The 27,658-nt window shown below is 57.6% G+C and overlaps 8 protein-coding genes across 8 annotated transcripts; 6 read left to right on the forward strand and 2 right to left on the reverse strand.

Annotated features, from left to right (window-relative positions):
• Window positions 1-131: 131 nt before the first annotated feature.
• TRAVEDRAFT_173711 (Fcf1-domain-containing protein) lies at window positions 132-1,251 on the reverse strand. Its single transcript, XM_008045059.1, has 7 exons — window positions 1,186-1,251; window positions 1,066-1,133; window positions 947-1,012; window positions 744-892; window positions 611-683; window positions 277-558; window positions 132-218 (listed from the first exon to the last, which is right to left on the reverse strand). The coding sequence occupies exons 1-6, from the start codon at window positions 1,186-1,188 to the stop codon at window positions 333-335; spliced, it is 585 nt and encodes a 194-aa protein (XP_008043250.1). The 5' UTR covers window positions 1,189-1,251; the 3' UTR covers window positions 132-218; window positions 277-332.
• Window positions 1,252-4,207: 2,956 nt separating this feature from the next.
• On the forward strand, window positions 4,208-6,984 carry TRAVEDRAFT_173713 (phenylalanine ammonia-lyase). Its single transcript, XM_008045060.1, has 5 exons — window positions 4,208-4,392; window positions 4,650-4,849; window positions 4,908-5,747; window positions 5,804-6,131; window positions 6,186-6,984. Exons 1-5 carry the CDS (start codon window positions 4,220-4,222, stop codon window positions 6,844-6,846), a joined length of 2,202 nt encoding a protein of 733 aa, XP_008043251.1. The 5' UTR covers window positions 4,208-4,219; the 3' UTR covers window positions 6,847-6,984.
• Window positions 6,985-7,531: 547 nt separating this feature from the next.
• On the forward strand, window positions 7,532-13,618 carry TRAVEDRAFT_173716 (carbamoyl-phosphate synthase). The gene is made up of 15 exons (XM_008045061.1): window positions 7,532-8,190; window positions 8,452-8,711; window positions 8,762-9,003; window positions 9,057-9,495; window positions 9,551-10,100; window positions 10,150-10,968; window positions 11,031-11,409; window positions 11,475-12,061; window positions 12,122-12,218; window positions 12,287-12,513; window positions 12,569-12,668; window positions 12,720-13,142; window positions 13,210-13,309; window positions 13,365-13,526; window positions 13,604-13,618. The coding sequence occupies exons 1-8, from the start codon at window positions 7,542-7,544 to the stop codon at window positions 11,641-11,643; spliced, it is 3,507 nt and encodes a 1,168-aa protein (XP_008043252.1). The 5' UTR covers window positions 7,532-7,541; the 3' UTR covers window positions 11,644-12,061; window positions 12,122-12,218; window positions 12,287-12,513; window positions 12,569-12,668; window positions 12,720-13,142; window positions 13,210-13,309; window positions 13,365-13,526; window positions 13,604-13,618.
• Window positions 13,619-14,569: 951 nt separating this feature from the next.
• On the forward strand, window positions 14,570-16,006 carry TRAVEDRAFT_52207 (protein prenylyltransferase; the record flags this gene model as incomplete). The annotated part of the gene is made up of 4 exons (XM_008044660.1): window positions 14,570-14,616; window positions 14,691-14,797; window positions 14,897-15,831; window positions 15,890-16,006. 4 exons carry the CDS (start codon window positions 14,570-14,572, stop codon window positions 16,004-16,006), a joined length of 1,206 nt encoding a protein of 401 aa, XP_008042851.1.
• A 1,182-nt stretch (window positions 16,007-17,188) lies between these two features.
• TRAVEDRAFT_88385 (uncharacterized protein) lies at window positions 17,189-21,124 on the forward strand (the record flags this gene model as incomplete). Its single annotated transcript, XM_008045062.1, has 3 exons — window positions 17,189-18,284; window positions 18,345-18,511; window positions 20,885-21,124. Coding segments are annotated over 3 exons (1,503 nt in total), but the record flags the coding sequence as incomplete, so codon positions are not given.
• A 1,251-nt stretch (window positions 21,125-22,375) lies between these two features.
• TRAVEDRAFT_31394 (uncharacterized protein) lies at window positions 22,376-22,915 on the reverse strand. Its single transcript, XM_008044461.1, has 2 exons — window positions 22,696-22,915; window positions 22,376-22,613 (listed from the first exon to the last, which is right to left on the reverse strand). The coding sequence occupies exons 1-2, from the start codon at window positions 22,786-22,788 to the stop codon at window positions 22,548-22,550; spliced, it is 159 nt and encodes a 52-aa protein (XP_008042652.1). The 5' UTR covers window positions 22,789-22,915; the 3' UTR covers window positions 22,376-22,547.
• Window positions 22,916-23,067: 152 nt separating this feature from the next.
• On the forward strand, window positions 23,068-24,243 carry TRAVEDRAFT_131793 (chitinase; the record flags this gene model as incomplete). Its single annotated transcript, XM_008045063.1, has 5 exons — window positions 23,068-23,247; window positions 23,305-23,763; window positions 23,825-23,846; window positions 23,903-24,132; window positions 24,187-24,243. The coding sequence occupies 5 exons, from the start codon at window positions 23,068-23,070 to the stop codon at window positions 24,241-24,243; spliced, it is 948 nt and encodes a 315-aa protein (XP_008043254.1).
• A 684-nt stretch (window positions 24,244-24,927) lies between these two features.
• Window positions 24,928-27,562, forward strand: TRAVEDRAFT_133003 (MFS general substrate transporter; the record flags this gene model as incomplete). Its single annotated transcript, XM_008045064.1, has 19 exons — window positions 24,928-25,131; window positions 25,207-25,264; window positions 25,322-25,392; window positions 25,443-25,462; window positions 25,524-25,584; window positions 25,631-25,687; window positions 25,735-25,788; window positions 25,847-25,909; window positions 25,980-26,041; window positions 26,156-26,209; window positions 26,260-26,278; window positions 26,341-26,441; window positions 26,494-26,601; window positions 26,665-26,715; window positions 26,771-26,823; window positions 26,879-27,013; window positions 27,073-27,178; window positions 27,241-27,341; window positions 27,399-27,562. 19 exons carry the CDS (start codon window positions 24,928-24,930, stop codon window positions 27,560-27,562), a joined length of 1,542 nt encoding a protein of 513 aa, XP_008043255.1.
• Between the last annotated feature and the right edge of the window lie 96 nt (window positions 27,563-27,658).

A 27,658-nucleotide genomic window follows, 5' to 3' on the forward strand; every position in this document is an offset into this window, starting at 1 on the left:
CGTCCCTGTGATTGTAAGAGGGCGCAGTTAGCCTGCACTCGACCCACACCCACACCGAGGGGGTCTTCTCACAGTGAGATCATCCCCACGTCTGCTCCCATAGACGCGAAGGATGCAAACAAACTCTGTGGGCGAACGTTCCAATGAATAAACATGGGATGTCGGCTACAATGCCTCGCTAATATTATGGTGGAACCGACAACGAGGAGACTAGATACCTGCAGGCGACATAACGATCAGCGGTGCGCACAAAGCAAGTGCGACGAAAACACTCACAGCTACAGGCTACAAACGCGAAGCAAAACATGACAATCCGATGTCCATATCATGAACTATGACGGCGCGCCCTGGTCCGGCAGCCGCTCGATGGCGTAGCGGCGCCGCACGATGTACATAAGAGGGACACCAGGGATTTTGCGTATCCGCCTCCGCAGCTCGCGATCACACGTCGCTACGATGTAGCACTTGTGCGACGTCACGCGCTGCACAAGGCAGTCGTCCGCGTACGTCCCGGAGTGCGAGCATGTCAACCGCTCGAATCGCGGATCTCGCGCAACCCTGGTCGCGTGTCAGCGGCGGACGAGTCTCCGGACCAGGGGGAGTGACTTACCTCAGTGCAACTCGGTAGCGGTGCCCCAGCTTCTCGAGCTCGGCCATGACACAGTCGGTCACGCACGGGATGCCTTCGTGAAACGCGGTCATGAGGCGGGATGCGGGCGGCGACGGCGTGCGGAGAAGCTTACATTTAGCGTAGAGGCAGTCCATCATGCCGCCAATAAGCTCCAATTTGTTTTGCAAGCTGAAGTTGATGAAGTTGGTGTCGATGAGGACGCGGTATGGCGGAACAAGGGCGGAGTTGTGTTGCAGGAATAGCGACGACGCAACCTGGGGACTGCAGCGCATGAAGTGAGACTCGACCAACGTGCAAGACAGGAATAGGACGCACGCTCGTTTCACGGCCTTCGCCTTCTCCGCCTCCTCCTTCTTTTGCTGCTTCAGCTGGTTCTCCTTCCTGCAAGAACGCCGTTCGGACGTGACCGGAGATAATTTGGCAAAGGAACGCACAGTCGGATATCATTTGGGTTTAGCAGTCGCTTGACTGCAGCGAATTTGCGCGTCTTTTTTGCCCGGACCTGCGCGGACGACTCAGTCCTGATACAGCATATGCTTGGTCTGTGAACGTACCATGATCCTAGCTTTTTCGAGAGTCCAAGCAAGAGAGCAGAAAAGCAGAGACGTCTGTAGTGGCGGAACGAGAAGTACAGACGAAAGCTCGAGCGGCCCGTTCAGCAAATTGTAAAGACCCCGGACACCGCTCCGGCGGTGGTATATTCCCCTCACGGCCGGTCCGGCGGGTAGCAGCACCGGCAAATGCCGCGCTCCTCGGACCTCCGGCGCTGTCGCGAACACAGCTTGAACATTTCAGCCTTGTTGCAACTCTCCGTTGACGTGCTCCTCTAGGATCAAGCTGATCGACCCTTACTATCAAGCCAAGTGAGGATCAGCACATGGACCTGGAGACTCCGTCACGACTGGAAGCAATAGACTGACAGATTGCGAGTCGAATCAACGGCGCCGCTCGCCCGTGGATTGAGCTCGGCGTTCAAGATGACTGCAGGGATTGCCATCGGCTACACACCGCCCTGCGTCAGACAGAAATTAAGGCGAACGGTGGCAGCCTGACGTGCTGTCGTGCCTAGTGAGTAGATTGTTCTGTCATGCCTCCGCCTTACTGCGCTACACCATCAGGTTTGACAGAGTAGTTGCGAGCGCGGACGGCGCGACATAGGGCGCGGTGGTGCCCCGCGCGCTGATACGCCGCAGCGCCATCCCCGGAAGGCGTTTTATTTGACAGCAACACCACCCCCTCGGGCCCCGTCGATATTGCCAGCGTCCCCTCGGACATGGCCGCAGCGCAAGAGGTGCGATCAAGGACGCTCGGGACGCAGTTGTGCATTCATGTCATTCGGTTGTCGCCGGACAACGGACCCTTTCGCCGAGGCTCCATACACATTGCGGATACGGCGGCGTCAACCGACGCAGAAGGATCAGCAGCAGATGGTGTGCGTGCTTCTCTGCTTGACTGCTAGGCATCCTGTGCGAACTCCTGATACATGTCTTGGGACATAGTCCCGAACAAAAGGGTCCCTGCAGGCTCAACAAAGTGAATGGGCGGTTCCGTGTGAAGTCAGCCGCCGTTCTGTCTTGAAACGTGCGATTCTGCCCATGCATACTTGGCGGCGTCCGTGTGGTGGCGTTCCCATCGCAGTCAATCGCAGAGCAGAAAGGGGTGCTCCCTAGGACAGTGTGTCCATAGTGGCGCATTGAGTGCTGTTCGATGGGTATGTGTTAAGATGTTTCCTTCCGGAATAGCCATGGCGGAGCCAGCTTACCCTCTCAAGGGCGATTAGGATGTACGACTACGGCTAGACCAGTGCTGTGGTACTTATCTGCGAGTATACTCCCTGGTGAATACCGAAGCCGGTGACCACTGTGCTCCCATATGCGGATACCGACGGTATGGGACGCGAAGCCCGGCGGCCTTCGATCAAACGTGAGTACAGCATACGCTTCTTCGTAGCCCACAAAACATCCGTCGCCACACGATAGGTCCTTGGCGCGGCGGACGTGGCCCTCACAGGGTCCGCCGCCCCGCCATCGTTATCACCGCTGCGACTGCCAGCAGCGTGCGACGAGGGGCGCGCCGTCCATTCAATACTTGTGCGAAGCCTAACATTGTCGGGCGCACCGCGAGGTGGGCCCTGGAAATAACTTGGTAGGGGTACACTCACGTTTGGATGAACTTACCACAAGACTGTAGGGTACGAACGTATATGACAGGTTTGACGTACAACTTTCTCCCCGCCGTGTCCGCGCCTTCCGGACAGGGTACGCCCCTCCCCCTCGGAAAGCGGAAATGTGAGAAGTATGGTGGCACGCGCCCCCCGACATTCCATGTATCCCGCCACTAGACTGACTCCGTTCGGCGCCACGAAGCCTCTTCTTTCCCAAAAGGTGCAATGAATGAGGTTCAGCCTCGGTTCCCAGGCGTTCCCGAGGATTCCTCCGACCTTGAGGGCCGTGGTACGAGAGATCTGCAGTGTTGGAACTCGCACGTCCCGCGAGAGACTGCATCCGAATAGTGCACGGCTGTGCGCCCTTCCCGCCCAGCGGGCGCCGCACGTAGTACGCCGGAGACACGCCCTTCCAGGCCGCCTCTGCCTCCTAGCTTCGCGCTCCCAATCCGAGGTATACACGCTTCCACATCCGTGCTTCGAACTCCACGGCGTGACTGATGGGATGTCTGTATCTTGCTTCATTTCCACGAACAGAGATACCGTTGCGACAGATGCGCACCCATCTGTGTGCCTTCGGTACGAATCATGACAATACCGCGGGCACACTCCACGTCGAGAACACAGGCCACTAATGTAGGTGCACCGGTCATAACCATCGCCACCTCTTCTAGCAGCGACGCCCACCGGCTGCTAGCGGTACCGTAGACATACGCTGACTGACCAGGCGATGAACAAACATTCAGAACGTAGCGGATTCTGCGCAACTCCGTGCGCCCGCACTAAGCGCGGAGTACTGCTGTGCCTGCCCGGTCTGTAGAATGGCAGGCAGGGAATGACATGATACATACCGTGTCCGACGTATGGCTGTGAGTTTTTGAGTGCCTTCATGAGAATTGCTGTGCATCTCATTTCTCGCCGGCCGGAGTCTGCCAGCGCTCGGACGAGGGCGCTCCGGAAGGCCGTTTAGGTCGAACGAGCGCTATTGCAATATTGGGTTTACCAGTCCTCCCTGGGGTCCAAGGATATTCGACTGCCTTCGTCTGATTTCTATCAAGGAATATGGAGGCGCGATAAAGACAAGGGGACGGCCCCATGCGACGAGGAAGCGGGCGCGCGGGAGGAAGGCGCGCGGAGCCGGCTGCTGGTGGACACGAGCCTCTCCGAAGATCCGGCCGGGCTCAGTCACAGCAAGAGATCCACGATGAGCGCACAGGGCACCGAGTGATCGTTCCCGCTGTCAGCCGTTGTATCGTTCGCGAGCCCGCCGCGTCGAAAATCCGTGGCTGCAGTGGTATAAAAAGTCTGTCCCCGGTGCGTATTCCTCACAGCACATCGGCTGAACCACTTTCCCCCCCGAACCACCAGCCCCGCCCACTTCCCTCTACTGTTCAACACAGTCGCCTTCCTCGCCCTCGAACACCATGCCAGGATACACCAAGTCCCACACCTACTCCTCGACCTTCGAGCCCAACCCCTTCCTTCTGAAGAAGTCGGTGCCGTCCTCCACTCAGCCCGAGGCTACCAAGTCGGAGGCTTCCCCCGCCCAGCTCCTTGCTAAGTTCCTTGAGGCACACCGCGCGCTCGAGAACTACAAGTGAGTATTGTCTCAGTTGCTTATCCTCTCCATTGCCACCCTCTTCCGTTATGAGCTCTGCAAGCTCCGCGAACTCCTAAGACGTACTTGTGGCGCAGAGCGCCAACCACCGAAGACTTACTATATTTGGAACATCCGTTCCCTTTTCGGGAAGGGCGCTGCGCCGCTTGATACTTTTGCGACTTGCAACACCTCCGACCCCGCATCCCTTGTTATATCGCGTCAGCCGTGGATCACAATGCTAACGACCACAACAGGCAGGGCGAATCGGTTGTTGTCGATGGCGAGACCCTTTCCATCCCCGCTGTCACCGCGGTAGCGCGGCACAGCGCCAGCGTCGTGCTCGACGACGCACCACACATCCAGGAGCGCGTCCTCAAGAGTCGCCAGGTCATCGCCGATAAGGTCAAGAGCGAGAAGAGCGTTTACGGCGTCAGCACAGGTTTCGGCGGAAGTGGTACGCGCGAAGCTTTTGAAGTCTAAAATAACGTTCTCACCGTCATTCAATCTGCTAGCCGACACTCGCACGAATGACCCCCTGACGCTCGGCCACGCCCTGCTTCAGCACCAGCAGGTGGGTGTGCTGCCTTCAGACACGGAGGCGGCGCCCACCGCCCTCCCGCTCCTCGACCCGCTCTCGTCGACGAGCATGCCCGAGTCGTGGGTCCGTGGTGCCATCCTGGTGCGCATGAACTCCCTGATCCGCGGACACTCCGGTGTACGCTGGGAGCTCATCGAGCGCATGAACGCCCTCCTTCGCGAGAACATCGTCCCGCTTGTCCCGCTGCGCGGCAGTATCTCCGCCTCCGGAGACCTTTCGCCTCTGTCCTACATCGCGGGCGTTCTCATCGGCAACCCGTCCATCCGCGTCTTCGAGGGCCCGAACACGTTCAAGGGACGTCGGATCGTGTCTTCCCGCGAAGCGCTTGCGGCGCACAACGTCGAGCCTATCTCGCTCGCATCGAAGGAGCACCTCGGTATCCTCAACGGTACCGCGTTCTCCGCTTCGGTCGCGGCGCTTGCTATCAACGACGCTGTCCACCTCACACTCCTTGCCCAAGTCTGCACGGCCCTCTGCACGGAGGCCATGGTGGGCGCCCGCGGCTCATTCGACCCGTTCATCCACGCCGTCGCTCGCCCGCATCCCGGGCAGGTCGAGGTCGCCGCCACGATCGACAACCTGCTCGAGGGATCGCAGCTCGCAGTCACCAGCGAGGACGAGAAGCACATCTCCGCCGACATCGGTGAGCTCCGCCAGGACAGGTACCCCCTGCGCACCGCGGCGCAGTTCCTCGGCCCTCAGGTGGAGGATATCCTCTCTGCGCTCGCCACCGTCACCCTCGAGTGCAACTCCAGTAAGCATCAGCCTATTTCTGTTACAGTGAACTGCGGAGTCTTACCACTGAAACAGCCACCGACAACCCGCTCATTGATGGCGAGACCGGCGAGATCCACCACGGCGGCAACTTCCAGGCGATGTCTGTCACGAACGCCATGGAGAAGACGCGTCTCTCGCTCCACCACGTCGGCAAGCTCCTGTTCGCGCAGTGCACTGAGCTCATCAACCCGGCGATGAACCGCGGCCTGCCCCCCAACCTGGCTTCGACCGACCCGTCGCTCAACTACCACGTCAAGGGTATCGACATCCACGCGGCGGCGTACGTTGGAGAGCTTGGCTATCTCGCCAACCCAGTGTCGACGCACATTCAGTCGGCTGAGATGCACAACCAGGCAGTCAAGTACGTACTATCATACTCCTTCAGGCATGCAATCCAGTATTGACATTGGCACAGCTCTCTGGCCCTCATCTCGGCCCGCGCGACGATCAACTCGCTCGAGGTGCTCTCGCTGCTCACGGCAAGCTACCTCTACGTGCTCTGCCAGGCGCTCGACCTGCGCGCGATGCAGCACGAGTTCCAGCTCGAGGTCGACACCATTCTCCGCGAGGAGCTGACGCGCTTCTACGCGCCCCACCTCTCGAACGCCGACCTCACCGCGCTCCTCCCGCTCATCTCGCGCCAGATCCGCCGCTCGCTCGAGTCCACGAGCACCATGGACGCGTCCCTGCGCATGCGCACCGTCGCCGCCTCGACCACCACCCCGCTTGTCGACTTTTGCGCACAGCGCGCGAGCCTCGCCGCGCTCGACCAGATCGTCGAGTTCCGCCAGACGATCGCGCAGCGCATGCTCACCGCGCTCACGGGCCTCCGCGAGCAGTACCTCAGCGGCGAGAAGGGCCCCGCGCCCGCGAGCGCGTACATCGGCCGCTCGCGCCCCGTGTACGAGTTCATCCGCGTCACGCTGGGCGTGCACATGCATGGGGGCGAGAACCTGCACAAGTTCCAGCACGGCCCGGGCGTGGACGAGCAGACGATCGGCCAAAACATCTCGCTCATCCACGAGGCGATCCGGGACGGGAAGATGCAGGATATCGTGGTCGGGCTGTTTGCATAGAATGAACGCTGATTTTTTGCAATGGGATGTTTCCGGTTTCGAGCCCTGTTGTATATCTTGTTGCGGATGCAGACCCCGCCTGTATTTGTACCTATACCCGACTGCCTCGGATAGAGCTAGAATAAAAGATTATTCCCCGCTGCTTCGCTGTGGGCTGCATGGATTGACTGCGCTCTTCGTCTCTTTGAGCAAGCTCCTCCGCAAGACCAGTGACTCTTTTCAGGCGCGCGCACTTCTGGTTTTCCTCTAGTCCAACGCGCGGCTTACTCTCAATTACCATGCCTTTGAAAGCGACTTTCAAACCCTTTCTGCGGTATCACCGTAGCGTTACCAGTATACATGAGCTACTACTAATGAGTACCAGACTGATCAGCTTCGCGCGCAACGGCCTAGGAGTACTAGTACTCACCCGTGTAAAATAGTTGATAGTAGCCGTGATCGTGACGCATACATCGTGGAGCAATTGTCAAGAGGCAGCGGATCGTCGCAAGGACATCAGGCTGAATACCTTGGTGGTTGTTGAGTCAATAGAAAGAGTCCGAAGAACGCGGTAAGATAGTAGTGGGGCGGGCTAACCCAATTTGGGGTCGATAACACCCCGACTTATCCGGCAAACGCCCACCAAAAATGAGCTCGCGCCCCGAGTCATTCGCGTCTGGGCTTCCTTCTCGCCACCACCGTCAACGTCGCCGACGATGACCATGGGCCTCTTACGACTCCAGCCCTGCTGGAGTCCATCTCGAATACTGGGCTCCCCACGATTTACTCGGCAGCTGCACGTCTCTCATGCTCGCCGCGCCCTCGCCCCCACCAGACCGGTCAGAGCCGTCGCGCAGGCTGCTGTCGGCTCGTTCGCCAGCGAGTCTGAGGGGGAGCACGTCCTGAACTCGCCCTCGGAGCTCGCGCGCAAAATTTCGGCGAAGGTTTTGCCCAAGATCCCCCGCCCGGACGTCAGCAAGGTCCTCATCGTAGGCAGCGGCGGTCTCAGCATCGGCCAGGCTGGCGAGTTCGACTACTCCGGTTCTCAGGCACTCAAGGCCCTCCGCGAGGAGGGAGTCGATGCGGTCCTCATTAACCCCAACATTGCGACGTGGCAGACCTCGCACCAGCTCGCGTCGGAGGTCTACTTCCTGCCTATCACTGCGGACTATGTCGCCTACGTCTTGGAGAAGGAACGCCCGGATGGTATTCTGCTTACTTTCGGTGGACAGAGCGCGCTCAACGTCGGCATCGAGCTTGACCGCATGGGTGTGCTCGACCGCCTCGGTGTTCGTGTTCTTGGTACCCCCATCCGTACGCTCGAGGTCTCCGAGGACCGTGACCTTTTCGTCCAGGCACTCAAGGGTGAGTTCTTTTTCTAACCATTTTCTTTTCGCAACATTGCACTCCCAATATCATGGCTCCATGCTCTGCTGAAGGGAAAAGGGTTTTCGTGTCTTTTCGATGACGTCACGTGATCGTATCGGAAGACGCGTTCATGAGCGCGCACGCGCTTTGGGATTTCCCTGCAGCTCTGTCCGCTATCGCAACGCACTGTATTTGTTTCAGTATTTTGTTAGACAAGACCTTGTCAAACGGAGAACTAATCAATCCTATGTTTCGCAGAAATCGACATCCCGGCTGCGACGTCTACGGCTGTCTCATCGGTCAACGATGCGCTCAGCGCAGCGGAGAAAATTGGTTACCCGGTTATTCTGCGGTCCGCGTTCACCCTCGGTGGCCTCGGTTCTGGCTTCGCGAACGACGCTGACGAGCTGCGCGACCTTTCGGCCAAGAGTCTCAGTCTGAGTCCTCAGGTTCTCATCGAGCGGAGCATGAAGGGCTGGAAGGAACTCGAGTACGAGGTCGTCCGTGACGCTGCCGACGTAAGTTTTACTCCACCGACGATCCATTGACCCTGCTCACGCGCCCCTAGAACACGATCATCTGCTGCAACATGGAGAACTTCGACCCGCTCGGCACGCACACTGGTGACTCCATCGTCGTAGCGCCGTCCCAGACGCTCCCCGACGATGAGTACCACATGCTTCGGTCTGCTGCGCTCAAGGTCATCCGCCACCTCGGTGTCATCGGCGAGTGTAACATCCAGTACGCACTGAACCCAACGTCACGCGAATACTGCGTCATCGAGGTCAACGCCCGGTTGAGTCGGTCAAGGTATGTCATTTTGCCTCTCCTTGTGACCATGCCATTTACCTACACGATGCCAGTGCTTTGGCGTCCAAGGCTACTGGCTACCCTCTCGCGTACACGGCTGCCAAGATCGCTCTCGGCCACACTCTCCCGGAGCTGCCCAACGCAGTTACGAAGACGACTACGGCATGCTTCGAGCCCTCTCTGGACTACATCGTCACAAAGATCCCCAAGTGGGATCTTGCGAAGTTCACGGCCGTCAACCGCGAGGTCGGCTCAGCCATGAAGTCCGTTGGAGAAGTCATGGCTATCGGTCGCACTTTCGAGGAATCACTCCAGAAGGCTATTCGGCAGATTGACCCGCGCTGGAAGGGCTTCGAGGCTTACATCGAGCCCGAGGACATTGACACCGCGCTGAGCAAGCCTACGGACATGCGCCTGTTTGCTATCGCATACGCGATCTTCAACAAGCAGTACACGGTTGACAAGATTCACGACTTGACCAAGATTGACAAGGTATGGAGACCACATATCTCGCCGAGCACGATTCTCATCGCGACTATTCTTGCAGTGGTTCCTTTACAAGATCGAGAACATTGTCAACACGGTGTACGCGCTGAAGGCCGCTGGTTCGCTCGAGGTCATCGACCATGAGCTTATGCAACGGGCCAAGCGCATGGGTTTCTCGGACCCGCACATCGCCGACCTTGTCTCCTCGTCTGAACTCTCCGTCCGCGCGCACCGCAAGTCGCTCGGCATCACGCCCTTCGTCAAGCGGATCGATACCCTCGCCGCTGAGTACCCCGCGCACACGAACTACCTTTACACCACGTACAACGCGTCTGAGCACGACGTCAAGTTCGACGAGCACGGCACCATGGTCCTCGGCTCCGGTGTGTACCGCATTGGTAGCAGTGTCGAGTTCGACTGGTGCGCGGTGACCTGCGCACGGAAGCTCCGTGAAATGGGCAAGCGCACAATCATGATCAACTACAACCCGGAGACCGTCTCGACCGACTTCGACGAGGCCGACCGCCTCTACTTCGAGGAGCTCGGCTTCGAGCGTGTCATGGATATCTATGAGCTCGAGCAGTCGCAGGGAGTTATCGTCAGCGTCGGAGGTATGTGCTCAGTTGACTCTCATGATTTGCTTGTCTGACATTATCACAGGTCAACTACCGCAGAACATTGCGCTCCGTCTCAAGCAGACCGGCGTCACCGTCCTCGGTACGGATCCTGAGAAGATCGACAACGCGGAGGACCGTCACAAGTTCTCTTCCATCCTCGACAGCATTGGGGTGGACCAGCCGGAGTGGACGGAGGTCACCTCCGTTGCCGCTGCCAAGGAGTTCGCCGCGCGCGTCAGCTACCCCGTCCTCATCCGTCCGTCGTACGTTCTCTCTGGCGCGGCCATGAACGTCGTCTACGAGGAGGAGTCGCTCGAGTACAACCTCTCTGCCGCCGCCTCCGTCTCTCCCCTCCACCCCGTCGTCATCACGAAGTTCATCGACGATGCGCAGGAGATTGACGTTGACGCCGTCGCGCACAACGGCCGCCTCCTGCTCCACGCCATCTCCGAGCACGTCGAGAACGCCGGCGTGCACTCTGGCGACGCCACCCTTGTACTCCCGCCGTTCTCGCTCCTGGAGGAGGAAATGGCGCACCTGAAGCAGATCGCAGAGAAGGTCGCTGCCGCCTTCGAGATCTCCGGCCCGTACAACATGCAGGTCATCCGCAAGGCGTCCGCGACCCCTGGCGAGCCCGCCGAGTTCAAGGTGATCGAGTGCAATCTGCGCGCGTCGCGCTCGTTCCCCTTCGTCTCGAAGGTCCTCGGCCGGAACTTCATCGATACGGCGACCGCCGCTATCGTCGGCCAGGACGTGCCTGAGCCGGTGGACCTGATGGCGGAGAAGCGCGACTACACCGCGATCAAGGTCTCACAGTTCTCGTGGACCCGTCTCGCTGGCGCGGACCCCTTCCTCGGTGTCGGTAAGTGCAGCACACGCTGTGGTGCGATTAGTAGCTGACGAGGGAATGACACCCACGCGCAGAAATGGCGAGTACCGGCGAGGTCGCGAGCTTCGGCAAGGACATCCAGGAGGCGTACTGGGCGTCGCTGCTGAGCACGACGGGTTTCAAGAAGCCGCGCGCGAACACGGGCGTGCTCATCGGTGGCGACGTGACGAAGCCTGAGATGAAGACGATCGCGAAGGGCCTTGTCGACCTCGGCTTCAAGCTGTACTGCTCGTCGCCCGCGGTCGAGGAGTTCCTGAACTCGATCCCGTACGTCACGGCGAAGCGCATTTTTTTCCCGAAGACGGACAAGCGCCTGCTGCGCGAGGTGTTTGACGAGTACGACATCGAGTGTGTCATCAACCTGGCTAAGTTCCGCGGAAAGGACGCCACCGACGAGGATTACGTCGCCCGCCGGTACGTCTTCGCTGCTGCTGCTTTCATTGGCTGGATAAGGCTCATTTGCTAATTATGCCTATTAGGAATGCGGTCGACTTCGGCCTGCCCCTGCTGAACAACGCGCGCTGCGCACAGCTCTTCGTCGAGGCTCTCGCGAAGAAGATCCCCGAGGGCGGCCTCAGGGAGTACACCGAGGACCGGATACCCTCCGAGGTGAAGTCCTGGCGCGAGTGGGTCGGGTACCGCGCATAGTCGCGCTTGACCTTGCCAACCGAAAACTCGCGAGAGTGCGAGAACATTTTGTGGACTGGATTCTTGCACCTGCTTTCTTGCGATGAAAAAGTACACGTAGAAGTGCTGCATTTGTATATGATACTTTAATGAATAGACCGCACAACCAGCTAACGGCGACAGTATACATCTTCGTTGTGCGTGGGACTTCTTTCAACACCTCCCTCAAGCACACCGTTCCTTACGAGGGCACGGGGAGTAGATCGTCTGGTCCACACAGTTGATCGACGACGAGTTCCTCCGCGGGCTGGTAGCGTAGCTCTGGCGCGACGACCCCGTCTTTGGCATGCGGGCGGTTGACTGCGAACCTGCTAGCGACATCCGACGGCAGCTTGCCTTCGATAGCGTCGGCGACCAAGCGACCCACCACAGGGAGAAACTGCGATGAAGAGATATAATGAGGGGCGCGTCGTATTGACAAGCTTGTACGCGTGCGCACCTTGTAAGCATGCCCGCTCCCAGCTGTCGCGAGCACGAGGTTCGTATCCTCCGGATGGTGGCCAATCACCCAGTTCTCGTCTGGGGCGTCCGTATACCTGTTGACGAGAAAAGGTCGCGCTCCTGTCAATCAACAAATCATGTATTTTGCACAGTGGACACGCACCAGCACAGCCGCGTGGCTGCAAAGGGCTTCTTCGCCAGCTCGGGATACACCTGCGTCAGCTCGGCACGCAGCTTCTGCACGGCAGCTTTGGGAATGCGGAGCCCATCCTCGCCGTGCGACGTGAGTGTGCGCGGGGTGGAGATGACTTGGGCGGACTTCGCGTTTTCGACCGTCTGGGTGTATCCCCCGCCGTGAATGGCCAATTTCACGATGTTGTCCTTGTTAGGCTGCGGGAGACGTATAAGAAGATCATCTGTAACAGCTCAAGGTGAGCACGCGTACCGGGAACATGTAAACACCCGTGACGAAGTTGAGGACTACGGGGCAGTCGCGGTACTGGTCGCCCTCCTCGGGAGTGAGCTGGATCATAGCTACCGTTTGCCTATTCCATTATGGTCAGCTCGGAGGGAGTGCGCCCAGTATAAACCCAAACCCTGTCGCCAAGCACTGGGCTTGCAAGGAAAGCTCAGGGAACGCAGAGGCTGTCCACGACCCCACGGCAAGCACCGTGAGGTCCGCCTCGAAAACGGTCCCGTCCTCGCAACGCACGCCCGCGGTCTTCCCGTCCGTCTTGAGCAGCTCCGCAACGGCTTTGCCGGGAACGATTTTCCCGCCCAGAGAAGCGACCTTGTCCATCAAGCGCGTTATCCCCTGGGACGCAAATGCCCAGCCTCCGTCGCGGTTGAGCCAGCCGCGCGCGTTCTCCGGGACAACAACACTGACGCCTGGAGGGAAGACTTTGCGGATCGCGTCGGCGCCGGAGAGATGCTCGATGCGCGCTCCGGCGGCGACGTCGTTTTCGTAGGCCTTGTCGGTATACTCCTCTCCGGCTATCAGAGGGCAGTATACGCCCGACCTAGAGAAAGAGCGTCTCAGTATGATCGCGACGGCGGGGTGCAAGGGTGATTAGTGTCAGTGCGTACTCGTGGTAAGTGTCGCCCCACAACTCCGCATCCTTCCAGTCGGCGATGGCCTCTCGGGCAAGGCGAGCATAGAAGGTGTCAGCGTACGAGCTTCGTACGACTGTCCATAGAGTTTTGTTAGTAGATCGCATCAGCTGACAAGTGGGGTCACTTACTCTTGTTAATGTCGGTACTGGCGGCATCGGGAGCCGGGAGTACGGGGGATCTGTCAATGACCGTGATGTTCTGGTAGCCTCTCTTCAAGAGATGGTAGGCTGTCGAGAGACCGAAGCATCCCGCTCCGACGATCAGTATCTTCTGCTGCGTTTGGGACATGGCTGCGATTGGATTACTGTTAGTACCATGGCTTATCTGTGGACCAGTGGTATGCCACAAGTACTCGTCACCTACTCACTTTCCGATCAACCACTTGAGCACTGTCTAGCAGGTACTTTGAGGGCTCATACGAGAGCAATGGCAGCTATGAAGTCGATCATGATAAGCTATAGCGAGTCATATATAAAGATGAGTCGATCTAGGCTTCTTGGATAAGGCTTCGAACTCTCCATCCACTCCGCGTAAACACTTCATACTAAGCATTCGTCCCGTCTGCAGGAGACACATGTGCGCATCGCGTCTAGCTACGATGGTTGGGCTAGGGCCCGGCTATACGCCGAGCACGGACGACGGTGCAGGTCGAGCCGTTGAATGGGTGGGCGGCGGGCGTGGGCTCGCCTGCGCCGTGCTTCGTCACGAAGCCGTGATTTTCGCGTGCTGTCGCGTTGAGTGCTATTATCCCATGACCACGGCAGGTGTGTGTGGTAGTTAGCGGAATCCAGATAGCAAATTCCGAAAGGTGCAATCGGGCTAGCATGCAAGCGACGTCACCGACGTGAAAGCAGGGTGCAGTGGGCGGTGAAAACAGAGATCAAAACCAAAAAGGAGCCCGTGAGTTGGAATCGGAGAGCTATTTGAAGGCAAAAAGCGACTCTTTCGAGGCGACCTCGTCGTCGTAGGTGGTCGTCGAGAGTGAGCCCAACAAGTTCGCGCACAAGCGCCTGCGCATGGCGCTGACCCGGTGCTGCCCAGTGCCGGCCAGCGCCGACCTCGCCGGGCCCCTAGTAGGAACACTGCGTGTCTTTATTTCGAGTCCGCCTGTGCGCTAGACCTATAGACGGCCACCTCAAAACCTAGTCGCAGCGCGATGAAGCGTACTAGACCTTTCACAAGGATAAGCGACATTTAGCAAAATCAGATCGGATCGGGGCTAGTAAGTACTGAGTGTTCCGAGAGAGGCGCTCACCGCCGCGCACCACTTGAACTTGCGCACAACGTTCCGAGAGCGTCGGCAACTTGAAGCAAGGAATACTTCCTACCACGAATGTCTGCGTTGACTCTCAAGCTAGGCCGAATTTTGGCCTCACCTCCGTAAGCAGCGTGGACTACGAGCCATTGTGCAGAGAGAACTTTCGACTCTCGGATACTTACTGGTCGTCTCCTAGGATATCGATCGAGTTACTCCCCGGAGACGGTTCCGAATGGCTTGCGGAAGGCATGCCCGAGGAATCCAACCCACACGCGCCCTTCCTCTTCATTGAGGGCAACCTTGGTGTACCACGGAAGCTGGCGTGAAAAGCATACTTGGAGAGCATCCCGACATTCCGACGCTGTCGCGAAGCGCTTCATGCCCATCTCACAAATTCCTCAGACTTGCCTGGCACGGGCGATATGGCAGACATACTGCACTCTTCCTCCGTTCTCCTTCTGGTCAACCCGGCGCATCAGAGTGCTCTCAACGCGCGAAAACGTCTGGTCAAACATGGCGCGCTCGATGCGACACAGGAGCTTCGTTTCGTGTCCGCGCTTTTGACGCTGCACGAGGGCGCGAAACAGTCGGTTCTCTGGCATCACCGACGCTGGATCCTGCGACGCATCTCTTCCACCGCTGGATCTCCGTCTTGCGGTACTACCAGTTGCTCTAGCGATATACCTAGCAGCCTGACATGGGACGGCGAAGATTCGTTACGCGGCCTCGTCCTAGACGCGGACACGTGGAGTGTGGAGTTTGCTGCCGTCGATCGGGCGTGCGAAACATACCCCCGCAACTACCACGCGTGGGCTCATCGGTATCTATGTGCGGAGGCTCTGTCCACGGCCCTCCGAGGAGACGCGGGCCCCGCGCTGATGGAGGCCTGGCAGCTGGAGAAGGACCGCATACGCCAATGGATCGAGAGGCACGTCTCCGACTACTCTGCAATGCAATACGCGTGCCGCCTCGAAGATCTCGAACTTGGGCGATTTGCAGGAGAACAGCCAATCACAGCCGCCTCAGGAGACCATACGCGGGAGATCCCATCCGAGGAAAAGGAGACTCTGGTAGAGCATGCATGGGCACTCGTACGAGCCTACCCGTCGCACGAATCGCTCTGGCTCTACCTCCGCGGCGCACTTCGCCCGCCATCCAATCTCGCTGCGCTGCACCTGGATTCTGCCACGTCCGATCGTGTGCGCAACGGGGCCCGCGCTCTCGCTGAGCGGTTTCTCAGCGATGGGAGTGCAGACCGCGGGGCGAGTGTATTGCCTGGGGAGCACGCCCTGGTGGGGCGTCATGCGGCGCGATTCCTGGCCTGGCTGTTGTGGCAGGTATGTGGGGACGCTGCGATGATGGCTTTCGGTGCGCTCATGCTTTGCCGTGATACAGGAGGGTAAACTGAAGATGCATAGGGACGTGGCTCGCGAGATCGTGGCTGTTGGTAATGGGGAGCTCAGCCAAGGAGAAGCCCTGATTGTGTACCTGAAAGCGGCCTGCTCCGTTTGATGCACTATCTTCCCTTTGTCCCGTCGGTACGGAAGCCGTTTGTTCTCCAGGAGAGTCCTCAGGCTGGTGCGTCCCACACTTCTGCCTAACCATTCCGCGACTCACGACGTACTCTCAACATCCAGGGAAGACGATCGTGTCTTCATGATGTTTACCATAGGTTAGAAATACAGGAGCGGGTTGCGACACCCTATTGGAATGTATTGGACGTGCTAGCTGCCTGCCAGTGGCTGCTTGCCAATCAGCTCGCGGCGGAGAATGCGGCGACCAGGGCAAAATGAGCGCCTGGTTTTAGCCATTAGTCGCGGTGGGCATGGCTGTGATTGGGCTGCGCCGAGTCGGCGTTGCTTTGAAGAGGACAATGGGTTAATGACTGGGTCGACATGCGGGCCAGCCCCTCGCCGGCAACCGGGAGCCACCGCGGAGTAAGAAAGTTGCACAGCCACCAAGGCTACCGCACTGCGAGTCTCGAGTGCGCAGGGAGGAACCGCTATGGCAATCGTGCATTCTGAGGATTATTCGGAGCGGTGGAAATGTCGCAGAAATTACTAGCACCTCATAAGTAGCGAGAAAGACACGAATGTCGCGTTGCAAGGCCGTCGTTGACGGTGTGTCATAGCCGCGCGTCACAACCAAGTTGAACTTGGCGCGCGCGCCGATCCTAAAATGGGCGCTTCACAACTTGAACACTACGCTCATCTTAGCCACTTCAACCTCGTTTGTCCAGCCAGGTAGGACAATAGGATTCCCACCTCTCCACCGCAGCACTCGTGGACGGTGGCTAAGACACGACGTATAAAATCCCGCCGTTGAATCTCAGGCTCTCGGTACGCCCTTCTTCTCACCATGTCCGAGTCCACGAACGCGCAGCCTCACCATGATACTCCCAGAAAACCCTATCCGAACTCGAGCATTGGTCTCATACGCATCTCTGATAAGGAGAAGCTTAGGGCCGATCTCCGCGCCGTCATGCAAAACAAGATCACCATCATCACCCCGGAGCAGTTTCTGAATGTGTTCGTCCCAGAGGCCGAAGCCAAGAGAGACGAGAAGACAAAAGATATCTTCAAGTCCTTAGACAACTTCACGACAGAGCGAAGCATGTACGCCCCGATTGTAAGTCTCGCTGCATCCCCTCTGTTCGACGCGATACCAACCAAGTGATTCGTATAGATCAAGGCACTCAACGACGCCAACCTCTGTCCCGGTTTCGCCTTTGTCTCCACTCCATCCAAGGGCGACAAGAAGGTGGGAACGAAGGAGGCAGTTGATGGTGGCCTGTATCCGGTGGGGGGAATTCCCAAACCTACGAAAAGCAGCAGCACGGGGGCTCGCTCGTGCGCCGTCAACTGGACCAAGATCGAGATGTGCATCGAGTGCAAGGCGGAGTCGGTCGGCGATGATCCCTTCGATGAAAGCAAACCCAACAACGCTCCCGACGCTGAAAAACGTCAGCACAATCTCGGCCAGATTCTGGCCTACGCTCAGCTTGTCTACGACAACCAGCAGCGTACGCATCAGTTCATGCTCCTCTTCCTCGGGACGCTCGCCCGCATTGTCTACATTGATCGCTCCGGGATCTTCGCTACCCAGAAGTTCGACTACAAGGCGGATGCAACCTATGTTGTCGAATTTCTCTGGCGCTTCGCCCGTCTCCGGGACCAGACGAAGCGGGGACACGACACTACTGCCGAGCGCATTCCGCACCACAGCACGCTCGGAAGGAAGATGAAGAAGATCGCGGAGAAGGTCGCCGACGATTCCAAAGACTACGCGCACGTGCAGTTCAAGAAATCGCTGGGCTCCTCTTCGGTTTGGTGGCGTCTGACTGTCAAGGACGAGTTCGCCAAGGGGGAGGAGCGGACGTTCCTCGTTGGACAGCCCCACTTCAATGCCCCCGGGGTGTCCGGGCGCGGTACGCGGGGGTACATCGCTCTCGACTATGACCAGCTCGACAATCCTGCACCCAAGTTCGTCTATCTCAAAGATGCATGGCGGGTCGTCCACGAGGATATCGACAAAGAAGGCGACACCCTGCGCACCCTCAACAGCGCGAAAGTACTCTATGTCCCGACGGTGTTGCATCATGGGGACCTTGGCCAGTTCACTCGTAGCCCTGAGCTCTGGGTCACATATCATCGTGACGTCGCTCCTGACACGCGCTGCCCGCTGAAGAAGCATTCGCACTACCGGCTTGTGGTGAAGGAAGTCGGGAGACCTTTGGAGGATTTCTACAATGGCCAGGGGCTTGTCAATGCCATATATTGCTGCGTACACGGTATGTGCTTCGCCGTTGTATCATTAGCGATTGTATAATTGATTCACATCATCGGCACAGCGCACTCGGAGGCCTACGCAAAAGGGATCATCCATCGGGATATCAGCGTTGGCAACATGCTGCTTTACACCAACGAGAAGAACATTGAATGCGGACTGCTTAACGACTGGGAGCTATCGAAGCACGTAGATGATGAGAGTCCCGAAGGGCGACAGCTCGATCGCACGGTGCGTACGACTGATACTCTACCGCACCCTCGTTCTCTGACTGAGCCGTCACTGCTGTCTGCTTGCAGGGCACTTGGGAATTCATGTCCGTCTTTGCGCTCGACGATCCAAAGAAGAGGATTGTGATTCAAGACGAGCTCGAATCATTCTTCCACGCCCTTCTCTACATGGCAATCTGTTTCATGCCCCACAACTGCCAGAACGTTGGTGCTCTCCTCCACAAGTACTTCGAAGACTACCAGGAGCACTCAAATGGAGACTATCGATGCGGTTCCGCCAAGAAAAGGGCTATAAAGGATGGCTATGTCGACCTCGTCGATCAGGGTCCCGAGGAGTGCGACCGTCTGAAGTTCCTCCTCCCGGGGTCTACCGCGGCTCATCCCATCAACAAGCTCATCGGCGATCTATTGTCCTGGTTCTCCGCGTACTATCGGCTCAACAAGAAGGAGCCCGAGCCTCTCCCTGACGCTATCGCGCCGGCTACTTCGGAGGCGCCGCCAACATTGTGTTTTCACACTCTCGACGACGACGAGGACCAAATCGAGAGCCTGTCAGAAGCGGACGGCATCATGATATCGGAGGAAGAAGGCGACATCATGACGCCGGAGGAAGAGGAGAAGCTGAGAAAACGAGCGCAAATGCTTGACACTCACAAGCAATTTCTCTTGCGCCTCCGTATTGTTGGCGACTCTAAAGCTTCGAACTGGCCCAAGAAGGACAAATGCCCAGACAAGAGACCGGAGGGCGGATACGATCCTCATCCCCGCGCTGCAACGAACGAGTCCCGCCCCCTCCCCAGCACGATCTCTGGCACAGTGCACGTCCCCTCGCCTTTGACACAGCAGGTCGCGGACGACTCAGACCTCGACACCGCGCTCTCTGGCACAGTGCACGCCCCGTCGCCTTTGGTCAGAGACGACTCTGACTCCGACCCCGATATCCCGCTCTTTATCACGGCCAGAAGCAACAAGCGCCCCAGCAGCAACGTCGACGGGCTCGAGCCTCCTTCGACTCCGACGAAGCGCGTGCAGCGCGACTAGGTACAGAAGCATTTCGTACCATCCACCGTCGCATCGCTCGGTATCTTCTCCGCCACGCAAACGTTCTCCCCGCGCTCGCGCTGAACCGCGCCGCGTTGTCTGTACTGTTTTGCCCACTTTCTGCTTGCCGTCGCTCGTCCTTCCGCTTCTCCGCGTTTCGTATACTGTGTTGCTCTGATATGATAATCGTCGTTATGCCATCGCCACGCCGATCCTTCTCGCCGCTCTATCACGATCGCTGCTATACATCAATACCGCTTCTCGTCTCTCCATCCTGTATATTCCGATATCCTATCCATGTTTGTTCTCCGTCTCGCTTTCTATCGCGTCTCAAATAACCGCAAGGTTCCACACGCGCTGTCCGAGTCTCCGCGTTTTCACGTTGCGTTACTCAACGCTGCAACCAATAGAGGAAGGGATCCAGATCCTTCGTGAGTCGCATGCATTGCGCGAATTTTGCCTCGCCGGCTTGCTTGGCCCCATTATATGGGGGCGATGCACGCGCACGACGTCGACGACGTGGACAAGGTAGTTGGTGCACTTCTTCGCAAGATAGTTTAATGCAGTGATGACCCCGAGGGCCGATCGGGGGGTCGACGTGCTCGCCAATCTTGCTGTTCCCGGATTCGCACCCGGCTCATGGTGCACAGAGTGGGAGAAGACGGCTCGGAGCCTTGTACCGTGCGTAGGTCATCCGTTTGTACGTCAACATTGAACCTCGGCGATGAAGGCGAAACGGCGCAGAGTTGGCCACTGGCCGTGACTGAATAGATGACGGCAACTGACTACGCCATCCTTGATATTTCTATGCAGCGATGCATGAACTAAGAACCTGATGCCGGTCATGATGTCGGAACTCACCCAGACCTGCCCTCAGGGTCACGTACCATTCTGACGTTCCTCCTGGCACGCGCTGCCCGCTGAAGACACACTCGCACTATCGTCTTGTGGTGAAGGAAGTGGGCAGGCCTTTGGAAGAGTTCTCTCACGGTGAGGCGCTTGTCAATGCCATATATTACTGTGTTAAAGGTGTGTGCTTCGCGCATGTATCGTAGACTCGAGGTTCGCATTGGTTGATCGAAGTCCTCGGCGTCCACAGCTCACTCGGAGGCCTACGCGCACGGAATCATCCATCGAGATATCAGCATTGGTAATATGCTCATTCACGACGATGGGGTCCGTGAATACGGATTGCTCGATGGCTGGGAGCTATCTAAGCATTTGGATAACCACAATATCGAAGAGCGACAGCTCGATCGCACAGTGCGTACTGCTAACACTTGATCATGCCCCCGCTCCTAACTGAGCAGTTAATGTTATCGTACATCTACAGGGCACTTGGGAATTCCTCTCCGTGTTTGCCCACCACGAACCAGAGAAGACGATCCTGGTTCCGGATGAGCTCGAATCATTCTTTCACGCCCTTCTCTACATGGCGATACGCTTCCTTCCCCACAACTGCCAGAACGTTGGTGCTTTCATCCACGACTACTTCGAAGACTACCTGCAAGTGTCCAATGGGGACTATCGATGCGGTCCCGCCAAGAAAAGAGCTATCAATGTCGGTCACATTGACCTCTTCGATCAGTGTATCGGGGCCTCCGCACGTTTGGTATTTAGGCTCCCGGGGTCCAATACGCCCCATCCCATCAACAAGCTCATTGGCGACCTCTTCTCCTGGTTCTCCGCGTACTATCACGTCAAGCATGAGGATGCCAAGCCTTTGTCTCAGAGACACCAGGAAGGAATGGGTCCCCTTCCTGAAAGCATCACGGAGGAGTCTTCAACGGAGAGGTCACGGTGGGCGTGGGATTCGGACAGTGACGAGACCGACTCGGACGAAAGCGAGTTATCGTCGGAGGATGAAGCTATGAAGCTGAAGCAAGAAGAGAAGATGCGACTTCGAGCTCAAAAGCTTGACACTCACAAACCATTAATGTCGCGCCTCCGACGTGCTGTCCGCAACCCTCGTACTGAATCATCCAGATGGCCTCAGCACGACAAGGGCTGGGACAAGAGACCAGGAGTGGGATATCCCTATCGCAATCGCGATGGTACCTCCGAGTCCCCTTCCAACACGATCTCCAACAGTAACACAGCGGCCACCCTCTCGCCTCCGGCGAAGGGGGACACGGACCACTCCGCTCTCGACACCCCGCGCTTAACGATGACTAAAAGCGGCAAACGCTCCCGTAGCCCCGTTGACGGGCTCGAGCTGCCCTCGACGCCGACGAAGCGCATGCACCTTCGCAGCTAGGTCCGGAAACTCTTCGCAGTGCTTCGCATCATTGGCCGTCGTATCGCCAGTTGGCTCTCCACAATACCTCCCAATCACGGATCGGACGCTCGTTCGTCCTGCGCCTCTGGATATTTGTCGCGTGATCTACGCATGGGTACGGAGCCCCGAGTGCGAGGGTGCATCTGCTACGACCTTAAGTTTCTACATCATCTTTTGTCATCGCATATGCCATGCTCCTTTTACCCCACGATAGCCGTTTATACATCTCTCATTTGCGCTGATCTAGTATTCTGCGTTCTCTGGACGCTGCGCCGCTGCGCCGCTGCTCTACCTGTTTTGCTATATCTTCCTGGTAGCCACTGTGTGCCCAAGTGGATATATATCAAGCAAGCAGTCCACCCGGGGAGCTGATGGACTGATACCACATTGATTGAGCTCGTTTTCGTCATGCTCTATAGAGGAGTCGGCCGAAGGCGAGCTGAAAGCCACGTGGATCCCATCGACATCATCCACTGCCACCTCGAGCGCTTGAGCAGCCGTTCTCAACTCTCTTTCGCTCTGCATCGACCATTCCAGAGCACACAACGAAGTCCGCATCACAACGCAACCGCAACACATCAGTACCTCCACGCGTGACTTATATGCAGAGACCGATGGATCACGGAGCTAACGGCGGAATGTTGGGGCCGCGGGCGGTTTCATCGTCGCATTGATCACCATGCAGGGCGACGGATATTATCTCCGGAATTACGAAGCGCTAGCTGCAGCGTAGAAGGCCAATGTGGCCTTTCATTGACCATAACATGCAATGGTAGGACTCAAAGTACGTGCCGTGTCACGCTCATCTTTCAACGCTTGACCAGCCGTCCATGTTCATATGCTGATGAACCGGACATGTCATCCAGGGTGCTATGAGCCCTTTCATCGAGCCAAGACTCACTGCGAGATGGTAACTTTTCTGGCATGCCGACGCCCGCCTTGGCTCGCTCTCCCGACATCGTTTCGTGGCCAGCCCTACTGCATCAATCAGGGTCTCAATACAGCCTCCTCACTGTGATGCGGCTTGGACGGAAGCATACCGGTTCAACAGACATTGCGTCTGGTCATGCTCAACCAGAGAGGTATAAAAGGTATGCAACGACGTCCCGGAATTTCACCCCCCATTCCTTCCACGGTTCTTTACTTACTTTCGTTCGCACATTCTTAAGTCCGCTAGCCGGCTTTTTTCTTACATCTTCGCTTTTTGTCACGACCCAGCTATGTTCTCCTTCACTCGCATGATCTCTTCCGTCTCTGCCGCGCTGGCGCTGGCGTCTGTGAGCAGCGTCCTCGCTGTTCCTATCAACAACAACGTCACGCCGTTGGTGTCGCGTGCTACCGCACCAACCCCGGCATTCGTCGTCTACTCTGACAGATTCATTTCTGGAGACGTCCTTCCTACCGCCGACCAGCTTGCGGTAAGCATGCCTCCCACTGTTCACAATGTCCTGCAGTCTCACAATGTTCCTCATTAGGGCTGGAACGTCGTCGCACTCTCATTCCTTACCTTGAACGGCCCATTCGACCAAGCCGCGGCTTACGCTCTACTCCCTGCTGAAACTCGTGCCGCCAAGAAGGCTGAATACGCTGCGGCCGGCATCAACATCATCGTCTCTGCCTTCGGCGAGACCGACAAACCGACGACCGCCGGCGCCGACCCCGTCGGAACCGCCAACACCATGGCGCAGTTTGTGGTCACCAACCAGCTTGACGGCATCGACGTCGACTACGAGGACCTCGACGCGATGAACAGGGGCGACGGCGCGGCGGAGCAGTGGGTCACCACTTTCACGCAAACCCTTCGCCAGACCCTGCCCCAGGGCCAGTTCATCCTGACGCACGCGCCACTCGCCCCCTGGTTGTCGCCCAACCAGCAGTTCGCTGCGGGCGCGTACCTCACGATCCACAAGAACGTCGGGTCCATGATTGATTGGGTGAGCACATCCTCGAGATCGTCGTGGAGCAGATGATCTAAGATCGCATCTTCTTCGCTAGTACAACATTCAATTCTACAACCGTGAGTACTTCCGCTCCGACCGGCTTATACACTTGGCTGACTGATTGCGCTTGCAGAGGGCCTGTACACCGATTGCGAGGGCCTCCTGAACACCGCAGGTGGTCCCTTCCCTGGGTCCTCCCTGTTCGAGATCGCCAACAACGGCGTCGACCTCAACAAGCTCGTCATCGGCAAGCCTGGCGGAGCCAGCGATGCCACGAACGGCTTCATCGACCCGTTCACGCTCGGCACGTGCGTGGACCAGGCAAAGGCAAAGGGTTGGAACGGCGGTGTCATGGCCTTCCAGGTCAGTTTTGATTCCCTCACACGTTATGTGGCCCGTATTGAACCGCAGTGCCAGTTCCCGAACGCCGACGCCGCCTGGATCAAGGCGGCCAAGGGTACTTCCTTCGCTTGAGCGACGACATCTCCATCACCGTCCCGGAGACGAGTATGACGACAACACCATATCACGACGAAGACACCAATGCGCGGGAGAACTTAACGATGTATGCTATGTACGACGATCGTAACGTAATGAACTTTTGTGTGGGGGTCAAACTTAGCAGCGCGCGACCAGTATGAGCCAATCATCCGAGGTAGGTTTCTCAATGGTGCCTTGGTGCCTCTAGAAGACCGTGGTGTCGCGCCGGGCCGCTTCGTCTTCGCGCATACTGCTAGCAAATTTGGCATCAATTCCACGCCCTCCGATGATCTCATGCAGCACGGTTGGTCTTGGTATCGCCTGCAACACAGTTCGTCGCGCAGTCACGCATCCCACTAATGGAAATACGTAGATCGGGAAGCGCCAAACGTACCTGCTGAATGCACTGACAAGCCCTCAGCTGACACCCTCCAGAAGTCGCTAGCCGACAGACTTGGACAGATGATGCCGTGAGTTCTCCCCACACCGCGGGCTCCCCACTGACTTCATCGTGCACAGAACTGGTCACCTGCTCACTCTTCTAACGCAGGAGCCCGTTCGGTCCTCCGCAGGCAGATATGTATACACCGCGCCGACCGCCTTATAAGCTTCACGGCGCAGGACGTGCCTGGCAGGACGCGTCCGCTTTCCTCTCACCGCGCCCCACATTCGCTCGGCATGTCTCTCAACGAGAAGGACGAGGCCTCCATCGCCCAGATCGAGCGCCGCCCGTCGACAGCCGCGTCCGACGGCGAGAAGTCCGAAGATGGCGACCTGCTTAGCCTCGACGTGCGCGCAGCCGCAGAGCGCAAGTTGGTGCGGATGCTGGACTGGAGACTGCTGCCCACGATCGTGCTTATTTTCATCATGAACTACATCGACGTGAGTGCAACCCCCTTCCATCCTATGCCAGTGTTAGGAATGCGCGACGTGTGTCTGACGCATGATATGCTCCAGCGCACGGCGATTACTGCCGCACGGCTGAAGGGACTCACGCAAGACCTCGGGTTGAGTGGTGAGACGGCTTGAAATGGGGTTTTAGTCAGCGTGCATACTGAGAGGATATGTGCAGACATACAGTACTCCACGGTCCTCGCCGTCCTCTACGCGTCCTACGTCCCAGCACAGATACCCTCGAACATGGTATGCGACCCGTACACACCTTTGATCCCATGTCGCTAACAATGCAACAGATTCTGAACCGCATCTCAAGGTATAATCGCTGCGTCCAGTCTTCAGCACCCAGCTGCATGCTGAGCACCTTCACTCTTTAGGCCGTCCTATTACATCCCTCTTTGCGTGATGCTCTGGGGCATGACGAGCGCATTGACTGGGGTGAGTACCCTGTATTTCCACAGGCGCACCGTCTAACTCCACGCAGGTATCGAAAAGCTATGCCGGTCTCTTGACCGCCCGAATCTTCGTGGGCCTGCCAGAGGTGCGCCACCCACGCCACAACTGTCATCTGTGCTCACCATACAATAGGCCGCATTCTACCCTGGGTCCATGTATCTCCTATCGAGGTGGTATACGCGCAAAGTTCGTGACATCTGTCTGATATCCTCGCGCACGCGTTCTGACGGGTTTCGCTAAATAGGAGCTTGCCTTCCGCTCTGCGATCCTTTACGGCGGTCTGCTCATTTCTAACGCCTTCGGGAGTGTAAGTAGCATAACTTTCTCATACGATCGAGCGCGCGTACCTAAGCGAGCTATTCATTGCATTACTCTAGCTCATGGCCGCCGGTATCCTTTCACGCATGGAGGGGAAGTTGGGCATCCGCGCCTGGAGGTGGTGAGTGCTTGCACCTTCTCAAGCGGTATCGCGGTCCCGACTGATCGTACAACTTTAGGCTGTTCTATATCGAGGTGCGCGACTTCCGAGGATGCACCCGTCGTTCCCGCGTAGCTCACTCCTCATGCTGCAGGGCGCTATAACGGTCACGATAGGAATCCTCGCTATGTAAGTCATCGCCTTCTTCGACTTACTCAGCGTAGCTCACATTTAGCCAGCTTCGCCCTGCCGGACTATGTGAGTACCTAAGTCTGAGGGAACGGAACATACGGTAAGGAGTGTGCTGACGCCTACGCCAGCCCCACAACACCCGCTGGCTCACGCCCGCACAAAGACGGTTGGCCCAAGTGCGCCTTGCCGAGGATGCCGGTGAAGCAGACGCAGACGTCTCGACAGACTCGTGGGTTGCCATCATTGCATCCGTATCTGCGCAGAGCTCACCGGACATGCAGCGCGCTTGGGGGGCTGATAATGGCCCTCAAGGACCCCAAGGTTCCCATCTTTGCCGTCATGACGTGCTCGCAGCTCTTGGGGCTGGGCTTCGTCAACTTCTTCCCAACGTGTGTGGTGCTCGCCGAGTATGGGTGATCTTCATTGAATTGACCTCCGTGTGCGCTTCGCAGAATTGCAGGGACCCTAGGCTTCTCGACGACTATCACGCTTCTCCTGGCCGCGTCAGTGCAGTGTCATTCTATCGTCTTTCGGTTTTACTCACGTACGCGATTACAGGCCGCCATGGATCGTGGCCACGGCCGTGTGCTGCATCAACGCATGGCATGCTGGTAAGAGGAAGACCAACATACGGACCTTCGAGGACTTACACCATACAATGAATAGATCGCACTGGCGAGCGATTCTTCCACCACTGCGCACCCTGGTGGGGTGTCATTCTCGGATATATCATCGGCGTTTCGACCTTCTCCATCGGTGGTCGCTACGTCGCGATGTTCTTGATGGCGAGTGGTTATGCCGGTACGCCCCCCTAATCTGAATGCTTGACCTGAACGCTCATTTATTTTATCATGATGAAGGCTTCGCACTCACCGCGGTGTGGGTCTCAAACGCTGTGCCACGGCCGCCGGCGAAGCGGGCTGCGGCCATCGGTGTCGTTAACGGCTTTGGAAATCTCGGAAATCTGTAAGATGTTATTGTGGCACGAGAGGATATCGGAGGCTAATCTGGAGTTCTCTTTACTACAGCATCAGCTCGTTCGTCTGGAAATCGGAATGGGGTCCTGACTACCACCAGTCCATGTTCATCGGCATCGCAGCGCTGGCCTTCGCTACCGCGCTGTCGATAGGTTCGTATCGTCTGCTCTATTTCCTCGGCCATCCTTACCCATCATTCATTGTTTCAGTGATTCGTTGCATCCTCGTCCGCCAAAACAAACAGCTGGAGCAGGAGGAGCTGGCTAACCTCAAGGGTGCTAAACGCGAGCGTATCGAGGACGCGGCCAGACTTGAAGGTATCACCTTTGAGGAGGCGTTGAGGAGGAAGAAGGGCTTCCGATACCTCTACTGAGACTCCACGAGGACCTGCAAGGTGTTATTCAGAAGGCTGCGACTCGCGTTGGTTTGGAAGTGTGACGACTGGACCGTGTATCATGTGTATTACAAC

The sequence above is a fragment of the Trametes versicolor genome (assembly GCF_000271585.1).
Source record: "Trametes versicolor FP-101664 SS1 unplaced genomic scaffold TRAVEscaffold_11, whole genome shotgun sequence".
NCBI classification, from domain to species: domain Eukaryota; kingdom Fungi; phylum Basidiomycota; class Agaricomycetes; order Polyporales; family Polyporaceae; genus Trametes; species Trametes versicolor.

Bases quoted from the DNA above. Each gene is read 5' to 3' on its own strand.
- TRAVEDRAFT_173711 (XM_008045059.1), bottom strand. The intron at 1,013-1,065 runs GTGCGTTCCTTT...GCGTTCTTGCAG, and splicing joins AACCCAAATGATATCCGACT to GAAGGAGAACCAGCTGAAGC. The intron at 559-610 runs GTAAGTCACTCC...ACACGCGACCAG, and splicing joins CGCTACCGAGTTGCACTGAG to GGTTGCGCGAGATCCGCGAT.
- TRAVEDRAFT_173713 (XM_008045060.1), top strand. From the start codon at position 4,220: ATGCCAGGATACACCAAGTCCCACACCTACTCCTCGACCTTCGAGCCC. The intron at 5,748-5,803 runs GTAAGCATCAGC...CCACTGAAACAG, and splicing joins CACCCTCGAGTGCAACTCCA to CCACCGACAACCCGCTCATT. The intron at 6,132-6,185 runs GTACGTACTATC...ACATTGGCACAG, and splicing joins ATGCACAACCAGGCAGTCAA to CTCTCTGGCCCTCATCTCGG.
- TRAVEDRAFT_173716 (XM_008045061.1), top strand. From the start codon at position 7,542: ATGACCATGGGCCTCTTACGACTCCAGCCCTGCTGGAGTCCATCTCGA. The intron at 9,496-9,550 runs GTATGGAGACCA...CTATTCTTGCAG, and splicing joins ACTTGACCAAGATTGACAAG to TGGTTCCTTTACAAGATCGA. The intron at 11,410-11,474 runs GTACGTCTTCGC...TATGCCTATTAG, and splicing joins GAGGATTACGTCGCCCGCCG to GAATGCGGTCGACTTCGGCC.
- TRAVEDRAFT_31394 (XM_008044461.1), bottom strand. From the start codon at position 22,788: ATGTCGGGAGAGCGAGCCAAGGCGGGCGTCGGCATGCCAGAAAAGTTA. The intron at 22,614-22,695 runs CTGGATGACATG...CACGGCACGTAC, and splicing joins ATGAAAGGGCTCATAGCACC to TTTGAGTCCTACCATTGCAT.